The sequence below is a fragment of the Myodes glareolus genome, chromosome 16 (genome assembly GCF_982192425.1).
Source record: "Myodes glareolus chromosome 16, mMyoGla1.1, whole genome shotgun sequence".
Lineage (NCBI taxonomy): Eukaryota > Metazoa > Chordata > Mammalia > Rodentia > Cricetidae > Myodes > Myodes glareolus.
The window spans coordinates 22,371,776-22,389,830 of NC_142041.1; the positions used below are offsets into that span (position 1 = coordinate 22,371,776).

At 41.4% G+C, this 18,055-nt stretch overlaps 1 protein-coding gene across 5 annotated transcripts in view; it reads right to left on the bottom strand.

Annotated features, from left to right (window-relative positions):
- Window positions 1–18,055, bottom strand: part of Fktn (fukutin) — a 72,626-nt gene that overhangs the window by 23,889 nt on the left and 30,682 nt on the right. For all 5 annotated transcript variants that reach the window (XM_048419893.3, XM_048419895.3, XM_048419894.3 and 2 more), the window contains 5 exons: window positions 15,543–15,820; window positions 13,467–13,599; window positions 6,887–7,016; window positions 4,459–4,592; window positions 2,997–3,124 (listed from right to left, as the gene is read on the bottom strand). In XM_048419893.3, coding sequence (XP_048275850.1) covers window positions 2,997–3,124; window positions 4,459–4,592; window positions 6,887–7,016; window positions 13,467–13,599; window positions 15,543–15,820 — 803 coding nt within the window. The remainder of the gene's footprint in view (window positions 1–2,996; window positions 3,125–4,458; window positions 4,593–6,886; window positions 7,017–13,466; window positions 13,600–15,542; window positions 15,821–18,055) is intronic.

The window sequence follows — 18,055 nt, forward strand, 5'->3', positions numbered from 1 at the left end:
TCATGATATTGAAAAGGTTCTGTAAGGCAAAGGACACCATCATTAGGACAAAATGGCAGCCCACAGAATGGGAAAAGATTTTCACCAACTCCACATCTGACAAAGAAGTATCCAAAATATATAAAGAATTCAAGAAATTAAGTATCAACAAATCAAATAATCAAAATAAAAAATAGGATAGAGATCTAAACAGAGAATTCTTAACAGAGGAATTGCAAGTGACAGAAACAGCTACAGAAAAGTTCAACAACCTTAGTCATCAAGTACACGCAAATCAAAACTACTCTGAGAGCCCATCTTACACCTGTCAGATGGCTAAGATCAAAAACAATTAACAGCTTATGCTGAGAGGATGTGGAGCAAGAACACTCCTCCATTGCTGGTGGGAGTGAAAACCTGTACAGTCACTTTGGAAATCAATATGACAGTTTCTAAGAAAGTTGGGAATCAATCTATTTCAAGATCCAGTTATACCACTCCATATACTGGGCATATACCCAAAGAACACTCCATCCTATCACAAGGACACTTATTCAACTCTGTTCATAATAACTTTATTCATAATAGCCAGAAACTGGAAATAACTTAGATATCCATCAATCAAAGAATGGATAAATAAAGTGAGGTACATTTACACATCGGAGAGCTATTCGGCTGTTAAAAACAATGACACCAGAAATTTGCAAGCAAACGGATGGAACTAGAAAAAAATCATCCTGAATGAAGTAACCCAGACCTAGAAAGACAAACATGGTGTGCATTCATTTATAAGAAGATGTTAGCTGTAAAGTAAAAGACAATCACGCTATGTATGGTCCACAGACCCAGAGAAGCTAAGTAATAAGAAAGGCCTAAGGGGGGGGCACGACAGAGAACAGAAGAATTTCCCTGGGAAGGGGAAATAAAATAGATTTTACAAGAGGACTAGGGGTTAGTGGGGTTGGGAATAGGAGGAATTAGGTGTGTGTGTTGGGGTCGGGGAGGGAGGAATACTTAGAGAAATGACTACAATTGGGGGCATGTTGGAGACTGGTGCGGGAGAATTGTCTGTAATCTGTCAGTTATATTTTAAATAAATGCTGATTGGCCAGGCAGGAAGTATAGGCAGGAAAATCAGACAGGAAGTAGAGATGATGCAATGAGAACAGAATTCTGGGAAGCAGGAAGCTCCCTCTGCCAGTCCTGCCCAGACCACTGAAGAAGCAACATGTGAGCTGACAGCTGAAAAAAGTACCAAGCCATATGGCTAACGTAGATAAGGATAATGGGGTAATATATGTTATAAGAGCTAATAAGTAGCCAGAGCTAAGGGCCAAACAGTTTATAATCTTATGGAGTCTTGTGTGTGATTTTCTTTGGGGCTTGCTGGCTGTGGGGTACAGGGCTGGACAGAAACCCCAACAAGCTGGCCCCTCATGTTACAGCAGGCGAGGTAGAAACTTAGTAGAATGGAAACTCCACAGAATCTACAAGAGTAACTCTACCAAAGAAAGACCCCTAGTAATGGGGAACACAGAGCCTGAACTAGTCCAGTCATCTTCTGTAACCAGGAAAGGCCCCAAACAGAAGGGTTGGGACACCAATCCAGTCACAAAACCTTCAATCTACAGTTTGTCCTGCCTGCAGAGTGTTCTGGGACTGGAGTCTAGCAGAAGCTTCATCAAAGAGACCAGTGCAGAGTCAACTGACCAGGACTCCCAGGGGCTCGCAGAGATCAGGGAGCCTGTAGGGGCCTGACCTAGGCCTTCTGCAAATATGTCATGGCCGAGTAGCTTGGTGTTCTTGTGAGATCCTAAAAGTGAGAGTGGGGTTATCTCTGACTTTTTTGCCTGATTGTGGGACCCTTTTCCTCCTACTGGGTCAGCCTTGTTCAGCCTTGATGTAATGGTATGTGCTTGGTCTTACTGTGGTTTGTTATGTCCTGTTTGGTTGGCGTCCCTGGGAGGTCTACTCTGTTCTGAGGGGAGATGGAATGTGGGTGGGCTTGGAGGAGAGGAGAGCTGGGAAAGACAGGAGGTGGGAGTAGGGAAAGGAGGGGAAAACTGCAGTAGGAATGTAATATATGAGGAGAGAATAAAGGTAAAAGCAGGCTGAGTAAGCAAGCCAGTAAGGAGCACCCTCGATAAACCCTCTACAGCCTCTGCATCAGCTCCCGCCTCCAGGTTCCTGTCCTTCTTACGTTCCAGTCCTTCAATGATGGACTACACTGTGGAAGTGGAAGCCAAGGAACCCTTTCCTCCCCAGCTTGTGTTTTGTCATGGTGCTTCACCACAGCAACAGCAACCCAAACTAAGACACACATATACTCACTGATTTACTTATTTCTAAGCATATTTAAGATTTTATATCACTTCTAATTTATTTCTGTATGCACATGTGTAGGTGGGTACAGCATGTTGCATGTATGGAGCTCATAGGGCCATTTCTGGGAGTCAGTCTCTCCGTCTACCGTGGAGGTCCCCAATGATCCAACTCAGGTTGTTAGGTTTGGTATTAAGTGTCTTACCTGCTAAGCCCCATTTCTCTCTTTTTGAGTTGTTATTTCTATGTATCTTATATTCAGATTTTACTCAGTAGAGTGTGTTGTCATAAAGCTAAGTTGTTTTTATAATTAACAAAAGTTCCAAGAGTACGTTCTAGGATCAGAGTCAACTACAGGATAGTTTATAACTTCCAGAAGGTTTGGTTCCAAACCTTCAGAACAAATTTACTTTACACAGTTCAGATGCAGACTCAGGGACCCTAGGAGGACGGGATGAACCCAAGAGAAATAGCATTGTCAGATTGCTGTGGTAACTCAGGGCCTTGATTGACAGCCTTGGTAAGACTCCCTTCTCTCAGACCAGTGCAGAGCGAGCGCCCCTGAGAACCTCCCAGGAGAGCTGGATTCCAGGAAAGCTGAGAGCATGTTAGCTGCTGATGGAACCTTGGGGGATTTTCTCCTTTCTGAAACTGCTCCCACAGCCCCGTTTAGTAAGTACTTATCTGATTCATACTTAAACTTTTTTCCTGTTTTGGCCTGGGTGCCTCCATTCCACATATGGTCAGTCTCTTCATAGAAGAAGAAAATGTCAAGCTTTACGTCCCCCTGGCCCTGGAAGGAGAGCTCCAAGCTGTCTTCCACCTGCAGGGACAACGAAAGCCTTCACATTGTCATATCACAGCCTGAAACAGCGGAAATTCACTTTCATATTTTATAAGGAAAATGTTTTATATAGTGAGTATTAATTTTAGGATGCATGCTTTTTAAACTTAAATCCCTGTGAAAGTGGGATACTATAGTAGCTTTTCTTAAGTGTTCATAAAATCATGTTTCTTAAACTGGTAACAATGCATGAGTAAATGCCTCATGGTAGCTAAAACTGTCCCTCTCAGGGGGATATCGAAGCACCATATTCCAGAGCCCCCTTCTAACTAAATGAGGAAAGGAAAGGAAACTTAGTGTAAAAGTAAAGTTCACATCGGACTGGTGTACGTGTCTTCAATAGCACCACAAGGGTGACCCTTGTGACCCTCAAGGGGATGAAGGCTAATGCACCCATCTGTGTGTCCCACTGCAACGCACAGTGTCAGACAGTGGCCAGCAGCCAGTGAGGATTTGCGGAATGCCGGAAGCTACTGCTTTGGCGTCAGGAAACATTCACTTTTTTTTTTTTTTTAAATAAATTAGAAAGATTACTTCTGATGGGGAAAAATAGTTTTCCGGGAATGAAAAAAAAAATTGGCTTTCTTTGTAGGTTCCTGCTTCCCTGGGACAAATGAGGAACAGGGCTATCATAGAGGATCATACACTTTCAGAAGAGCAATCGAACTGTTCATCTCAGTCACAGTGCCCTTGCCCACGTTAGCCTCTGAGAAGTTGTTCACCTCAGCACGTGCGAGCCAAACAAGAACCTCAAGCACTTGTTACACGTGGCTCCGTACCTCTGTCCTTAGCCATCAATGGGACACCTGTGCTCATGATTAGTATGACATCCAATCCAAAGTGAGCATTTAATTAGATGACTCAGAAAAAATTAACTTCAAATAGAGTAGGTGGGGATTCTACTTTATATTAACTTTATACCTTACTATAGCATAAGAGAATGGCAATATAGTCACTTATCAAGAACCTACATCTGCCAGGCTAGGGTGGCGCTAGCCTTGAATCCCAGCACTCAGAGGCAGAGGCAGGAAGAGCTCTGTGAGTTCAAGGTCAGTCCAACCCTGCCTCAAGGGGGAGGGGGACAAAAAAAACCAACCCGATCCTCTTTTCATCATTATTAATAAAAGGCCATGTTTTTGAACTTTTACTTAGTAGTACAGAAGTGTTAAGGGATGACAAGCTTCCCCAGTCCATCCTGGGAAGTGCTGCTGGATCATAAAATTGTTTGCCACATACCTTTAATTATGTATAAACTAAGGTAAACTTTACAACTGAGACACGTTATTAATGAAACTAAGTGGATTGTCACCAACCTTCCCAAACTTATGTTTGAGTGGAAGTCCCGCATTCTGAAATGCCAAAATAATATCAGGTTTGTAATCTTGTATGAAAATTCCTAGGTCGACATCTTTGCTATAAGGGATAATACTGCACTGCCGATACCATCCTAAAAGGGGGAGGAGATAAAAATGTTTAGATTATATTTGGAAAATTGGCTGTCATCATGAACAAACTTTATAGTAATGGCTATACTAAAGAACTTGGTCATAGTAGTTACCTTAAGAGTCAGTTCCCTTCCCCCCATCCCCAACTCCTGTCTGAGTGCTCAGCTTCCTCAAAAGTTTTAATGAAGTCAACATGGTGGCTGACACCTTCAGTACACAGAAGAGCAAGAGCTACACAGTGAGATCCCGCATAAAAAAACACGCTTTCAGGATACATAATAATTTCCGAATAGATCATTAGCTTTAATAATATGTTAATTGAGCCATCCACTTAAACAATTGCTGCTCAGTGTTTAATCATTAACGTTTAATGATTGAGACTGCTTAAAGATGTGCTAAGAACATTTAACTCTCTTAATATACTTTCCGGAGTCCATAATCTATAGCACTTAACAGCTCCCACGGCTCATAACTGACAGGGCACATAAATGATCTGGTTAAGGTGTGATGTTCAGTGCACACCCAACGCTATTCCTCAGTGCTTCCTGTGTATCGACATCCTGCTTAGGTGCCCCGACAGAGGTCTAAGAAAGCTTATTCTTGAACATCACTAGTAACTCCCAAGTCTTCCCAACTAGCTTCGAATCTTCCCACTCCAATGGTTTTGAAAATATGTAAGTGTCTATAGTCATCCCAGTAGGCGTTGCTATTATAAAATATTATTCAAAATTTTATAAGAATTCTAATAACAATTATGAACTATTAAAAACGAAGGGTTTGCTGGGTGTTGCAGCACTCAACTCAACACTTAGGAGGCTGAAACAGGTAGATCTCTGTAAGCTCAAGGCCAGTCTGGTCTACATAAAGAGTTCTAGACCAGCCAGGGCTAACTAGTAAGACCTTGCTTAAAATACAAAAAACAAATATATATAAAAAAAGATAAAAAACCCTACCAAAACCTAAAAATAAAGTGGTCCTTAAATATCAGTTAATATACAGTAGCAAATAGAACTTTCTTGTTTTGTAAATAAAATAAACCACGAGGTTAAAAACTCAAATCTTGACAAATGACTAAACATTTTTGGTTACTGACTATAAAAACAAACATGCTCCTAAAAAAGTTTAAAAGCCAATATGCATTCACAAGAGATTACCATGTATTCTTTCATGCTTTTACTGTTTGGTTGTTGAGACAAGGTGTCACAGTTCCCAGTTGGGTCTTGAATTTGCTAGGCTGCTATGGCCTTGAACTTGTGAGCCACCCCCATCTTCCCCCTGGGCTTGTGCCTCACCAAGTCTAAGCACCTAATCTTCCCGCAGCCCAGTATACAGGACAGCCACAAGTCCCAGGCCACACCTGTTGCACATGCATAATTATCAAAAGCATTTTCTCTCAGTCTCAAAGTATCCTGAACTGGAAAATAAATTCTACAGTAACTTTTTAAAAGTTGAACTAACTGGAATTAACTTTAGTACAAATATAGTCATAACCAAAAAACCAGATACAATTATAATCAACTACAATAACAACTGAGAAGGAACAGAAAAAAAAAATCTTAAGGATTTAAGTAATTCTAAAGTCCAAGAAGCTGATGTAATGAATGGTGCATCCAGAAACCTTTTTCAGATTCTAAGCGCTGGCTGCTTCAAACCACAAAAAGTGTCTTTTCCCCTCTCAGGTAAACAGTGACGCCTAACTAGAGCCGCCCTCAATGACGTGGAAAACTTATGGATGACCTTAAGCAAGCCTGTCAATCTTCCTCTCACTGGAAATGTTTCCTGCAATATTTAATTTAAAGCAGTCATAATCTCTGAGACAGTAATAGCAAAATGCTAATTGAAAGATTACCTGAAAGCCAAATATAATCTACATGTCTGATGTAAATTTGTACACATTATTATAACTTCTAACAAGTGGCCTTACAATTCTATTTTATAGAACTGGAGAGATGGCTCAGGTTCAGAGCACTGACTGCTCTTCCAGAGGTCCTGAGTTCAATTCCCAGTACCCACACGTTGGCTCACAAGCATCTATAATGGAATCTGATGCCTTCTTCTGGCATGCAAACCAGTACATGCAAATACAAAAAACATACATAAATAAGTCTTAAATTTTATTTTGTATTTCATCAATTACTTTCTTTAAAGGAGTAAACACATCTTTGCTTCATACATTAATAATATTTATTATGCTTATAAATATTATACTTCCAATATTACTGATGCTTTATCACCTCAAATATTCACCCCTAAAGCCAAAAGGATGAGATAGAGGTACACATAAAAGCATTTTTACCTAGACAGGTTCCACTGCTCAGCCAGAAGGGCACTCCCAATTCCTTCAACGTTCTGGCTGCTAGTTGCAGTAACTCCTTCGCCCTCTTCCGAAAGGCCACAGCATCCACAGTGTTATCCTCAAGGTACTGCTGCAAGTTGAACAAACAGTTATCTATTATTACAATCCCTAAACTGCTAGAAACATTTCCCTGATATCTTAATTAAACTTGGCTATTAACACTATATCTTTTTTCTATTGCAAAAAAAAAATCCAAATTTCGGGGGCTTGGGTGGCTCAGTGGGTCAAGTGTTTGCTATGTGACCACGAGGTCCGGATGTGGATTCCCGACACCCATGTAAAAGCTGGAGGTGTTGGTGTTGCTATAGAGGTGGGAGAGGATGGAAACAGACAGGTCTGGGAGCTCCCTCGCCAGCCAGTCTAGTCGATCCACCAGTTCCATTTCAGTGAGAGACCCTGCCTGTCTCAAACACTAAGGGAAGAAGTTGTGGGCTGTGGCTAACTTGCCCAAAGTCTGGTGGATGGCCCCACACCATGTGCACGTAGGAAGCACTAATGAGAGTCTGTGCATTATAGGATGGAAGAAGACATGAAAATGGAGAGGGGTATATTGGGCAGGAGTTCAGGGGACCTAGGAGTGGAAGACACCCAGTTCCGACCTGTGGCTTCACAGACACAAGTGCGCAAATGTGCCCACATATCTACACACAGGCAAACATGCATATACCCCACAAGCCCTGAAATCAAAGGTTATAGTTAGTTACTTCTTAGTCACACATTAAAATAATTCAAATAGATTCTAGGAGAAGCCAGTTTAAAGGAAGAAATATAAAGAACTAGGCTTCCCCAATGCTGAGACTTCTTAAACCGTTATCAGTTTCCTCTGTCCATCAGAATTGAGGGGGCTGGGCAGTTGGGAGAAAGAAAGAGCCAATTACAGAACTAGAAACATTCTCTAAGCAAAAGAGATGAATTGATGTTTTAGATGCACAGCCATGCACTTGTCTTTAGAGACTGGGTAATCAAGCAGGAAGATACATTCTGAATCAGAGCATCTGTGTTGGGCTCTAGGCCCATTTCCTTTTAGATGGGCAGGTCATTTCACAAGAGGAGAGGAGAGGTTTGTTTGGGGTACTGTATAAAATACCCCAGCATCTAGAACAGTGTCTCTACACCTGACAAACAAACAAGAGGATGGAAGAAACGACGTCACCGTAGCCAGTGTCCTCATTTGTAACTTAAAGGTGATAGCTAGGCTTTACAGAACCACTTCACTGATCAGAAGGAAAGCCCTTTTGTAAAGTGTAAGGATTTAGACTAACGTTATGCCTTACTTAGTCATTTTGCTTTCCTGATTTACTACCTTTTATTCTGTAACTGAAGAAACAGCATAAATTCCTCAGTGATATTTCACTATGGAACAAAATAGAAACTAGTTGGCCTAGCAGACCAGACACACAGGTCATCACTAGCCTCTTGCTACATGCCCAGTTATAGTGATAAAATTAAACTTCTCTTCTCTAACATGGCACAACCTTCCCGCACCATGTGACCTTATATATATATATATATATATATTTTTTTTTTTTCAGTAAGCCTCTGACTAACAAAATCATGTTTCAGCTCCACCCTCTGAGAAATATCCTGGTTTCCCTAAAAAGGCAGATGAATTTGTTTTCCCAGTGTTTCCATTCAACATTTGCTAATTTATACATTTATAATACAAAAGCCAAGCAAAACAGCTCCCCCAGGAACTTACAACGGTTACCACCTACACAGATTTTTAAAGTCTTTAAATTTTTAAAATATTTGATGTATATGGGTATTTTGCCTGCACACATGTCTGTGCACTATGCACTTTGCACATGCCTGGGGGCCATGAAGGGAAGAAGAGGACATCAGATATCATGAGAATCGAGTTATAGACAGTTATGAACTGTCATGTGGGTGCAGGGAATCAAACCTAGGTCCTCTGGAAGAGCAGCCAGAGCTCTGAACTACTGGGCTATCTCTCTAGCCCTTTTTGAATTCTTTTTTTTTTAAGATTTATTTATTTATTATATACACAGTGTTCAGCCTCCATGTATTCCTGCAAGCCAGAAGAGGGCACCAGATCTCATTACAGATGGTTGTGAGTCACCATATGGTTGCCGGGATTTGAACTCAGGACCTCTAGAAGAGCAGTCAGTGCTCTTAACCTCTGAGCCATCTCTCTAGCCCCCCCCCCACTTTTTTAATTCTTATATTTAGTTGTAACTGCTGGTTGTGCTTTAGTTTCCTCAGTGAGGCTGTAAACATGTGAGAGCAGGCACTGCATTCCCCCTCCCTGAATCTACAGCTTTGGAAAGCCCCCTCCCCTGTACACAGTAGGAAATCAACATTCCCCCTCACTGAATTACAGCTTTGGAAAGGCCGCCCCTACCCCACCCCCGGTACATAGAGGCATGCAACAAATACTGTTGAGCTGTAAATGAAAAAATGACTAATTCCAACAGCATCCCAAAAGATCATGTGACTGCTTTTCTTTTCCAATACAGCGGAAGAGAATATATGTCCCTGGGACTATAAGGAACAGAAGTGCCATATGGACCTTGAGGGAAGAGTGTCCTGTGACAGAAAGTTCCCTGCAGGAAAGCGGCTTTTATGGATAAATAAACTGTACAGGACATCCTGAAATAAGACATCCCTTTCCTTAGTCAACGCTTTTAGAACATACGATGGAAAGAGAGGGCCATACTCTTATGCCTGCTGTAAGAGAATGCCTAGTGCTAAATGTGTAGAGACCTAGACTTAGGCCTTAAACTAAATGCTAAGCCAGTAATGACTGGCAGTGTTCAAAAGCATCTTAAAGCTACAGTTTCCCCTTTGTTAAAGAACACTTGCCTTACAGAAAACCTCCTGTCAAGCTGTTGGTCAGAGGAGTCAAAGAAACTCCCAAAACAACAAATTATCATCTTCGGTTTTGTTCCAGAACATGAACGTAAGTAAGACCTTATTGCTGAAGACTCTACATGCTTCAAACATGGGGTTTAGCGGAAGCAAGCTAGAAATGAAGACCTGATCATGGGGTGCCTATCTGTAGTTAATACATCTACAACACAATCTTTCCATCGAAGTCTCAGGAAACATGATGGAAAGGCAGAAAGACACTAAAGGTGAAGGGATCAGGATGTCTGCTATGATAGTACCCTCTATGGATAGCAGGAATATGCACCTACAAATCTTAACGATATGGTCATCTAAACAAGCCCTACACAATGACAGCACCAGTCGACATTACAATGTGGATGGGGGAAATTCTACAAGGCCTCAACCCTAGATGAAGAGCTACAGGCAGTTAATGGCTGCTAAGAGAGACAATCCATTTTCTCCAGTGATGGGTCTCCTGATAGGGCATCCAGTGTTGTCTGGTTAGATCTTACAACTTAATCAGGCTGGGAAGAATGATTAGAATTTATAGATTTCAGCAAACAGGTTTGGAAATAAACATATAACAGACATATGCCTAATGTCCCTGTTAAGTGAGAGGGCCTGTGTACAGTAAAACCCAAACAGCAATGTACATGCTACCTACTGTCCAGACCTTGGTTTCTACAAGAACCCATGACTCAGAGAAATGCCTGAACCCAGGGCTGGGACAAGAAAATCAAAAGATGAATGTAGAATATCTATATTTTTCTAAAAATAAAGAAAGCTGGAGATAAGCAAAGGCATAGAAGCTGTGGTGAGTGTTTTCTACCAGTCAAATATGCAAGATTAAAATAATGATAAAAGGGGCTACAACCCATTAAAACAGGAAGTTGCAAAAGCATTTACCACTTCACTGAATGAATGAGGTGAACACCATCAGTGTTCTGGACTTAAACACTGCCACCAGAGGGAGAATGGAGGCCACAGGACTCAGGAAGTAAATGAAACCTAAAAGATACAGGGAATCCCCAAAGCAGCAAGATCCATAGGCTTCGCCCAAGGCTATCAGGGTGGGGACACCGCTGGTGCTCCCTGGGAGCTGTGGAAGAGCTCTCGCTACACAGCTTTTCTGGGTGTCACTCACTCATTGAGCTTCTTGGTGATGCTTAAAACTGGTCTTGCTAGATGCCTTAGCAAGTCTAGAACTTTTGGCAATCCTCTTGCCCTGATTTCTCAAATACAGAAATTACAGGCATGTGCTACCACACATAGTTAGATTGAGAGGAAAAGCAATGTATGTTAATTTTGACTTTTGTATTCAGATATAGAGAATATTCTGGCTTTTAGAAAATACTAAGCTATTTGAGGCTTCAGGATGCTGTTTTATGGCTAACTCCCAATTGTGCCAAGAAACAAAACAAAACAACTGTGTATTGTAACTGTTATGTAAATCTGATACTGCTTTCAAAAAATATTATTAAAATTAATGAGAAAGCTAGGGGGCTACCAGGTTTTTGAAAAATTGGATTAATTCATTGCTATAACCATACTGCACATTTCATTTCATTTCAGACTGTTTGGCGCCATCAAGTGTTCAAAAGAGTGTAAGTTAACTTTAATTTGAAAATTTACTTGTGGTTCTAACATAAGAAACAAAGAATGAAACTCGTAACAGGATAAAGATAAAAACATTACCAAGCCCTTAGGTGATCCCCATCAGTAATAGTATCAGCACCATGGCAGGAGGGAGAAACAAGCTGGGCATCATAATGGCGTGGGAGCAACTGACTACCGTGCATAAAATAAGGGGCCTTATAATAAGCTCACAGAATTTAAAAGTGTCTCACAGGGTGAGAGACACTCACAGTTCACTGTGGTAACTGCTATGGCAGGGGTGGGCAATGCCCTTAGGGCAGGAAGCAGCAAACTCCATCACTTCTACTTCTTATTACGCTGTGGTGGAGGCAGAGCTTGCCTACAGAACAGGCCTATTCACACATGATGCCTTCTACCTTCTCACCCAGGAAGTTCAGAAGACTTGACAGTCCTATAGTAACCACTTGGGCTGACAGGCTTAGGTCCTGGGCTTCAGCCTACAGTATCTGAGAGCCCTTTTATTTCAGTCTTGGATACTGGGCAGCAATAAAGAAGCTAATACTCAGCTTCTCATTCGATTTGTCCTAATTTGCTTTCCATTGCTGTGGTAAGCACTATGATCAAAAAGCAAGTTGGAGAGGGGTTTAATTCACCTCACAACTCCTAGTCACAGCCCCTACCCGAGGGCAGTCAGGGCAGGAACTCAAGGTAAGAACTGAAACTCAGAGTTGGGTGGTGGTGGCAGCAGCGGAGCACACCTTTAATCTTAGCACTCCAGAGGGAGAGGCAAGGCCAGCCTGGGCTACGGAGCAAGTTCCAGCCAGGGTTAGGCAAAGAAACTCTGTCTCAAAAAAAAAAAAAATCCAAACAAAACCAAACAAACAAAACACAAAACAAAACAAAAACCCCAAACTCAAAAGAAAACAAAACCAAAAAAAGAACTGAAGCCAAAACCATGAAGGAATGCTACTTACTGACTTGCCTTGCTTAGCTGTGAGTCTTTCACAACCCAGAGTCATTTGCGCAGGGGCTGACCCTCCCATGTTAGTTAAGAAAATGCCTGACAGACTTTCCTACAGGCCAGTCTTTGGCCAGGGAACTCCAGAAACTAAAGGGCAAGTAGAAGAATTAGGGAACCAAATCCCCACAGTCACAGTTTTCCCAGGATCTCTGGTTTCATGTCATTACCACAGCTGGACATTTATACCCGTCACACTGCTACAGTCAGAAGCCGGAAAGCTAGAACGGCAGAGAAAAAGCTGAAAATTCAGCTGGTCTTTGTAAAGCACTTGTTTAACATTTTGCCAAACAGACTCACACACTCATATTTAGTGCGTCTGACAAAAAAAAATCCCTATTTTCATTAAGTCTTTCTAAATCCACAGGGTCCTTCTTCTGTAGTTATATTCTAAGTCATTTCTTAAAGGAAAAAAAAAGCGCTATTAAAATAAAGCCTACGAGCTATCAAAACTGTGGGATGAAGCCAGTGTTAATTCTATCAGGATCTAATAAAACAAAGCAATAAATACATGGCCACTCCCCATTCAGGGAAGGAAAAGTGTATGTGTGTGTGTGTGTGTGTGTGTGTGTGTGTGTGTGTGTGTGTGTGTGTGTGTATGAAGCCCAGGGATTGCTTTCTAATTGAGAGCTTTGGCCTTAGCTGGCTGGAGGCTGGGTTTCATACTTGCCATAACAGTCAGTAGAACTTACGTTTTCCTTTTTGAGATAGGGTCTTATTGGCCCAGGCTGCCTCTGAACTCACTCGGTAGTGGAGTATCACCTTCAACCCTCTGCCTCTTTCTCCCAAGTGTTGGGATTAAAGGCGCCTGCTAGCATGCCTGATCTATGTGGTGGTAGAAATAAAACTCAAGCCTTGTGCATGTTAAGCACAAGGGGAAAAAAATGAAGGTTTTAACTTTAAATGAGCAGAACAAAAGCAGGATGAAGAAAGATCAACTTATAAGACATTTTATCCTGTTTTGCATAAACCATCTTCATTTCCTCTTAAAAACTAAACTAGGCGTAATATTCTCATTACTTTAATTTAGAAGTACATTATTTGGTTGTCTCTAACCTGAAGGAACGCCCGAGCTTCTTTATACCTGCACTCGATAAATCTGGAGCGTGGCACTTCTTCTAGAAAGTGTCCTGGGTCTTTTGGAATCAGCACATCCAGCCCATCAATGGTAACCTGCTGCAACTCTGGCCTAAAAACAAAAGCTAAGATTTACTATCAAGATTTAATCCAGAACACAGGCAACCTTTAAAATAGTGAGCATCAGCAAAGGAAATAACCATCAAGTGAATTTCCTTCAGTGCTTCAGGTACCAATCAGCAGCTTTATTAGGGCCTTAAAAATTCAACATCCAATAGCAACACAAAACCTTAGTTTTAAGTATTTTTCATTAATGCAGCTAAATTTGGGGATGAGAGGGGAATGGCTCGATGAATTGAACCTAGGGCTGTCTGCATGCTACCACCGAGCCGTACCCCATTCCTCTTTTTTTTTTTTTTTTTTTTTGAGACAAGGTCTCCCTAAATTTCCAAGGATGGCACTGAATTTGCAATCCTCCTGCTTCAGTCTTCATGTAGCTGGATTACAGGCTTGTGCCGCCAGTCCTGGTGTAATGCATCTAAAATAGTTTTATAGATACTTTGACATTTTAAGCAGAAGTGAAAGTCGAACATCATTTACAGTTACCAGTTTAATTTTAGAGAAGAAAATAGTTCTTACAGCTAAGAAATACCGAGCAAACTGCAGAAACTTGGGAGCCTCATTGACGGCAAAGATATCCGGAACCCACCTTCTATGAATATTTCTCGAGAACTTTCTAATCCTCTGTGTAAAACTGAAAATGTACAGAAGGCTTTATCTCCTAGCACACATTATACTTACAAGCTATTTGCTGGTTGGTGATTTTGAACCTAACTAAATTATTAGCTAAACTTTGATATAAACTTTTAATACCTCAAAGAACTAAATAACTTCCTTTAAAAAACCCCTTGAAACACAAATTAGAAAAAAGTGCATAAACATGAATAATGGCTAAGATTTTAGGCAAAAATAACGGACGTAACACTGACAACAGACTGTCTCTCAGAGCCTACTTCTATTCCTGACATCTCCAGCTGTGAACATCCATTCAGCCGTTTCTCACACGTGTGATACTAAACACTATGAGGAAACAAAAATAAGCATGGCTTACAGTCTAAACATAACAGTGAGCAGTGTTTCCCTGAAAGTGCTCGCAAAAGGCTTTGACATGAAAACTCTTATAAGTATGATAAATGTCAAGGCAAAGGACAAACATTCAGTCTATATTTACATCAGGTTCCAGTGTTCCAGCCAGATTACAGCATCATCATTAATGACTTCCGAGGAGAGAGAAGTATGACTTGGGGTCAGAAAGCTGATGTTCACAGTTCGGTATCACACGCGTCTCCTAAAGTGCCTGTCCTCGCCAGCAGTGTTTATTACTGTGATAGTTGAGGACAGACGATTACAGAGTATTAATTTTAGTCCTGTGATTTGTCTTGGTTTTCTGAGGCAGGGTTCCACAATGACAGCCAGGCTGCCCTGCAACTTATTAGCTAGCTCAGCCTCATCTGCTGCTTGCAGCTCTCCTGCTTCAGCTCCCGAGTGCTAGGATTTACATGTCTGAGTCACCACCTCAGGACCCAGGGAAAATAAACACACACACACACACACACACACCCACACACACACACACGCAAACACGCACCTAAGACATAAAGGCACAAAGTAATGAGTCACAAGCATTTGTGTTTGCATCTTCATCACAGACACTGCATCTTATCAGCTCCCCTGGAGGTCTCTGTGTACCCCACTCAATAACTCCCTCTCTACTCTCTAGGCATACATTCTATCTTGTTTGGGAATAACTTTTCTTACTATTCTTAGCACCTTTATTCAATTTTAAATATGTCCATGAACACAGCATGACTATATACTATTGTTCTTTTCTGCCTTGTGTGAGACACTCAGTATTGCAGGACTCATTCACGCTGTTGCAGACGTGCAGCAGGTTTTCCTGAGGTACAATACTTCACTGGATGAGTATATATGCGTATATATAAATATAAACACATGATATTATTGATTCATTATTGTTCACTGTCTTAGACTTACCTGTCAAAAGCTCCAGGATAACGGCCAAACTGTAACTTTCGAAAAGGAACAAACTTTCTGTCCATGTGTCCTCTGAGTCGTAGGTGACCATGCCAGAGGTAGTTGCCACTCCGCTCATGAAAGACCACCAAGTGGATGGCGTGAGTGGCCAGCTTACAGACATAGTGCAAGGGGATCTCAGTTCCAGAAAGTGAGTCGATTCCATCTAGCCGAGGATCCTTGCTTTCAATCTTTAGGCACTGAAATCCCATATTCTCAGCTATCCGAAACCAGCCATCCTAGAATAAGACAAAGATCAAGCCCGAATATTTAAAACCAAATGCTAGTAACACAACTAAAGCAATTATACTATTAATTAAGGCATATTTTTTGTCTTAATTTTCTTTTTTGCCAGAATATTTTTAAAAATGAGAGTAGTAAACAGAAGGCAGTGCTGAAAGAATAAAGTAGCAGAGGTGTGAGGAATATGTCTAAGGACTCTGAAGACTAACGCAAATTTCTCCCCTAGGATGAGGAAGCTCACTTAGTGCCCCCCATACTTTCTATGAAGAAGATGTTAGTAGTAGGAACAGAAAAGCAGACTGACAATGTTTAGCTCCTAACACTTTCAAAATGCTCTAACAGAACTCCCACCACAGAGCAAACACCAGGAAAGACCGCAACATACTGTACACAATGAGCATTTTCAAGATCATTAGAATTTAAACCTCATTTATCAAGATTATCTGATATAGAGGATTTGATGATTAAATATTATTATGAGTATCTGCTGGCCCAATAGGTATGTCCACATTACAACTCAAGCATCTATGCTTCAGGGAACACTGCAGAAGAGGGCCCAAAAGACAGTAAAAGCCGGCATACCAGGAAACCTTCTGGGAAAGAAATGGCTGATGCAATTTTGCTCTGATTAAAAAAATTAAGAAAAAAAAAGACTATCTGCTGGATACAGTGGCCTGTGCAGAAAGTCTGTAAATTTGAGGCCAGCCTCAGCTACAGTGAACTTCTGATTCTTAAAAGTCTTGTATTTCACAGGAATTTATAATTTCCTAAGAACTTTTACTTACATTTGCATTTGCATTGGATATGATACTTGCCCCATAAAAGAAGTAGCATAAGTATTATAGATAAGGAAGCATACTTAAAGTCAACTTTGAAACACAGGGAATAATACAGAGAACCACTTAGTGGGTACAAAGGGCAAGCACACTGATAGCTCTTTTGCTACCCACAGAAACTATGTGAGGCCAGCAAGGAAGGTATTACTTACGTCTAGCCAAAAGTCATGGAACGTAATGCCTTAAGAAAGTGTTTCACTGACCACAGAATTCAGAAACAAATATTGAGGATCACACTAAAACTGTGAGGCTTGGTGATAAGCAAGCTCACCTGCTGAGCCATCTCACCACTCCCTAGCTTCTCCCAGGGACTCTGGTCACATTAGTCTTGCCAATAGTACACATTCCTTTCTTCTAAAGTAGCAAGAGTAGTGCACTCAAGGGACAGTTTGGGAATGTGGAGGACTATTTCTTACCATGACAATAAACTGGTATTTAGAGGTTGAGGCCAGAACACTGGTGTTGTGAGTGACCATCAGAGCCAAGCGATCATCATCTTGGGAAGTCTAGCTGTGTCCTCTTGCAAAAGGTCATCCCATTTGGGCTTGTTGACTGCTTACACCCCTTGTGGAGGGCTAAGGAGGACCTCAAGACCTGAGTATTCAGCAGCTCTGCAACCTTCTGTATGCAACTCTGCCTTAACTGCACCAGGAGACACCTCCAGGGAGTGCTGGAGGACAGAGGCCAGGGAAAACTAGGAGAAGGAGGCTCCATGTATGTGACTATGGGCAAGATCACTACCAGGTAAAGGCCTTCCAGGTAAGGCCTGCTGTGGGGGATCACCCACACCCTGAAAGTAACCCCTCATCTGTAAGTTAGCCCAAGACTCACTGGTTTCCCAGAGGGAACTTTGGTGGAATCAGGCCTTGGTTTGTCACTGGGAACTGACGAGAACGGACAGCCACTATTTATGCCTCCCTCTAGGAAGTAATTTTTAGCAACATCTGGGTGTTGTATACCCTAAAATATGAAAGTCTGTACTGTTTCTTACGTAATTCAAAGTATCCTATCAGATGAGAATAGTGAAAGCCCTGTTTACAATGATCTCAGCCCTTACCCCCCAAGACAAAACAACCATATTAATGAAGACACAATTTTATAATATATTGTTATTGGAAAAGGGTTTTGATATGTAGCCCAGGCTGACTTGCAATCTTCCTACTACAGCCTCCTGAGTGCTGAATTTCCTTTTTCCTGCTGGCTAATTAGAGAACTCACATACTTGATGTGGGATTTCCCTCTGTGTGCTGTGATTACCATTAATGAAAAAAGAAACTGCCTTGGCCTGTTGATAGGGCAGAACTTAGGTAGGTAGGGAAAAGTAAACTGAATGCTGGGAGAAAGAGCAGAGTCAGGAGAAGCCATGTATCCTGTGGGAGCCAGATGGAACTTTAC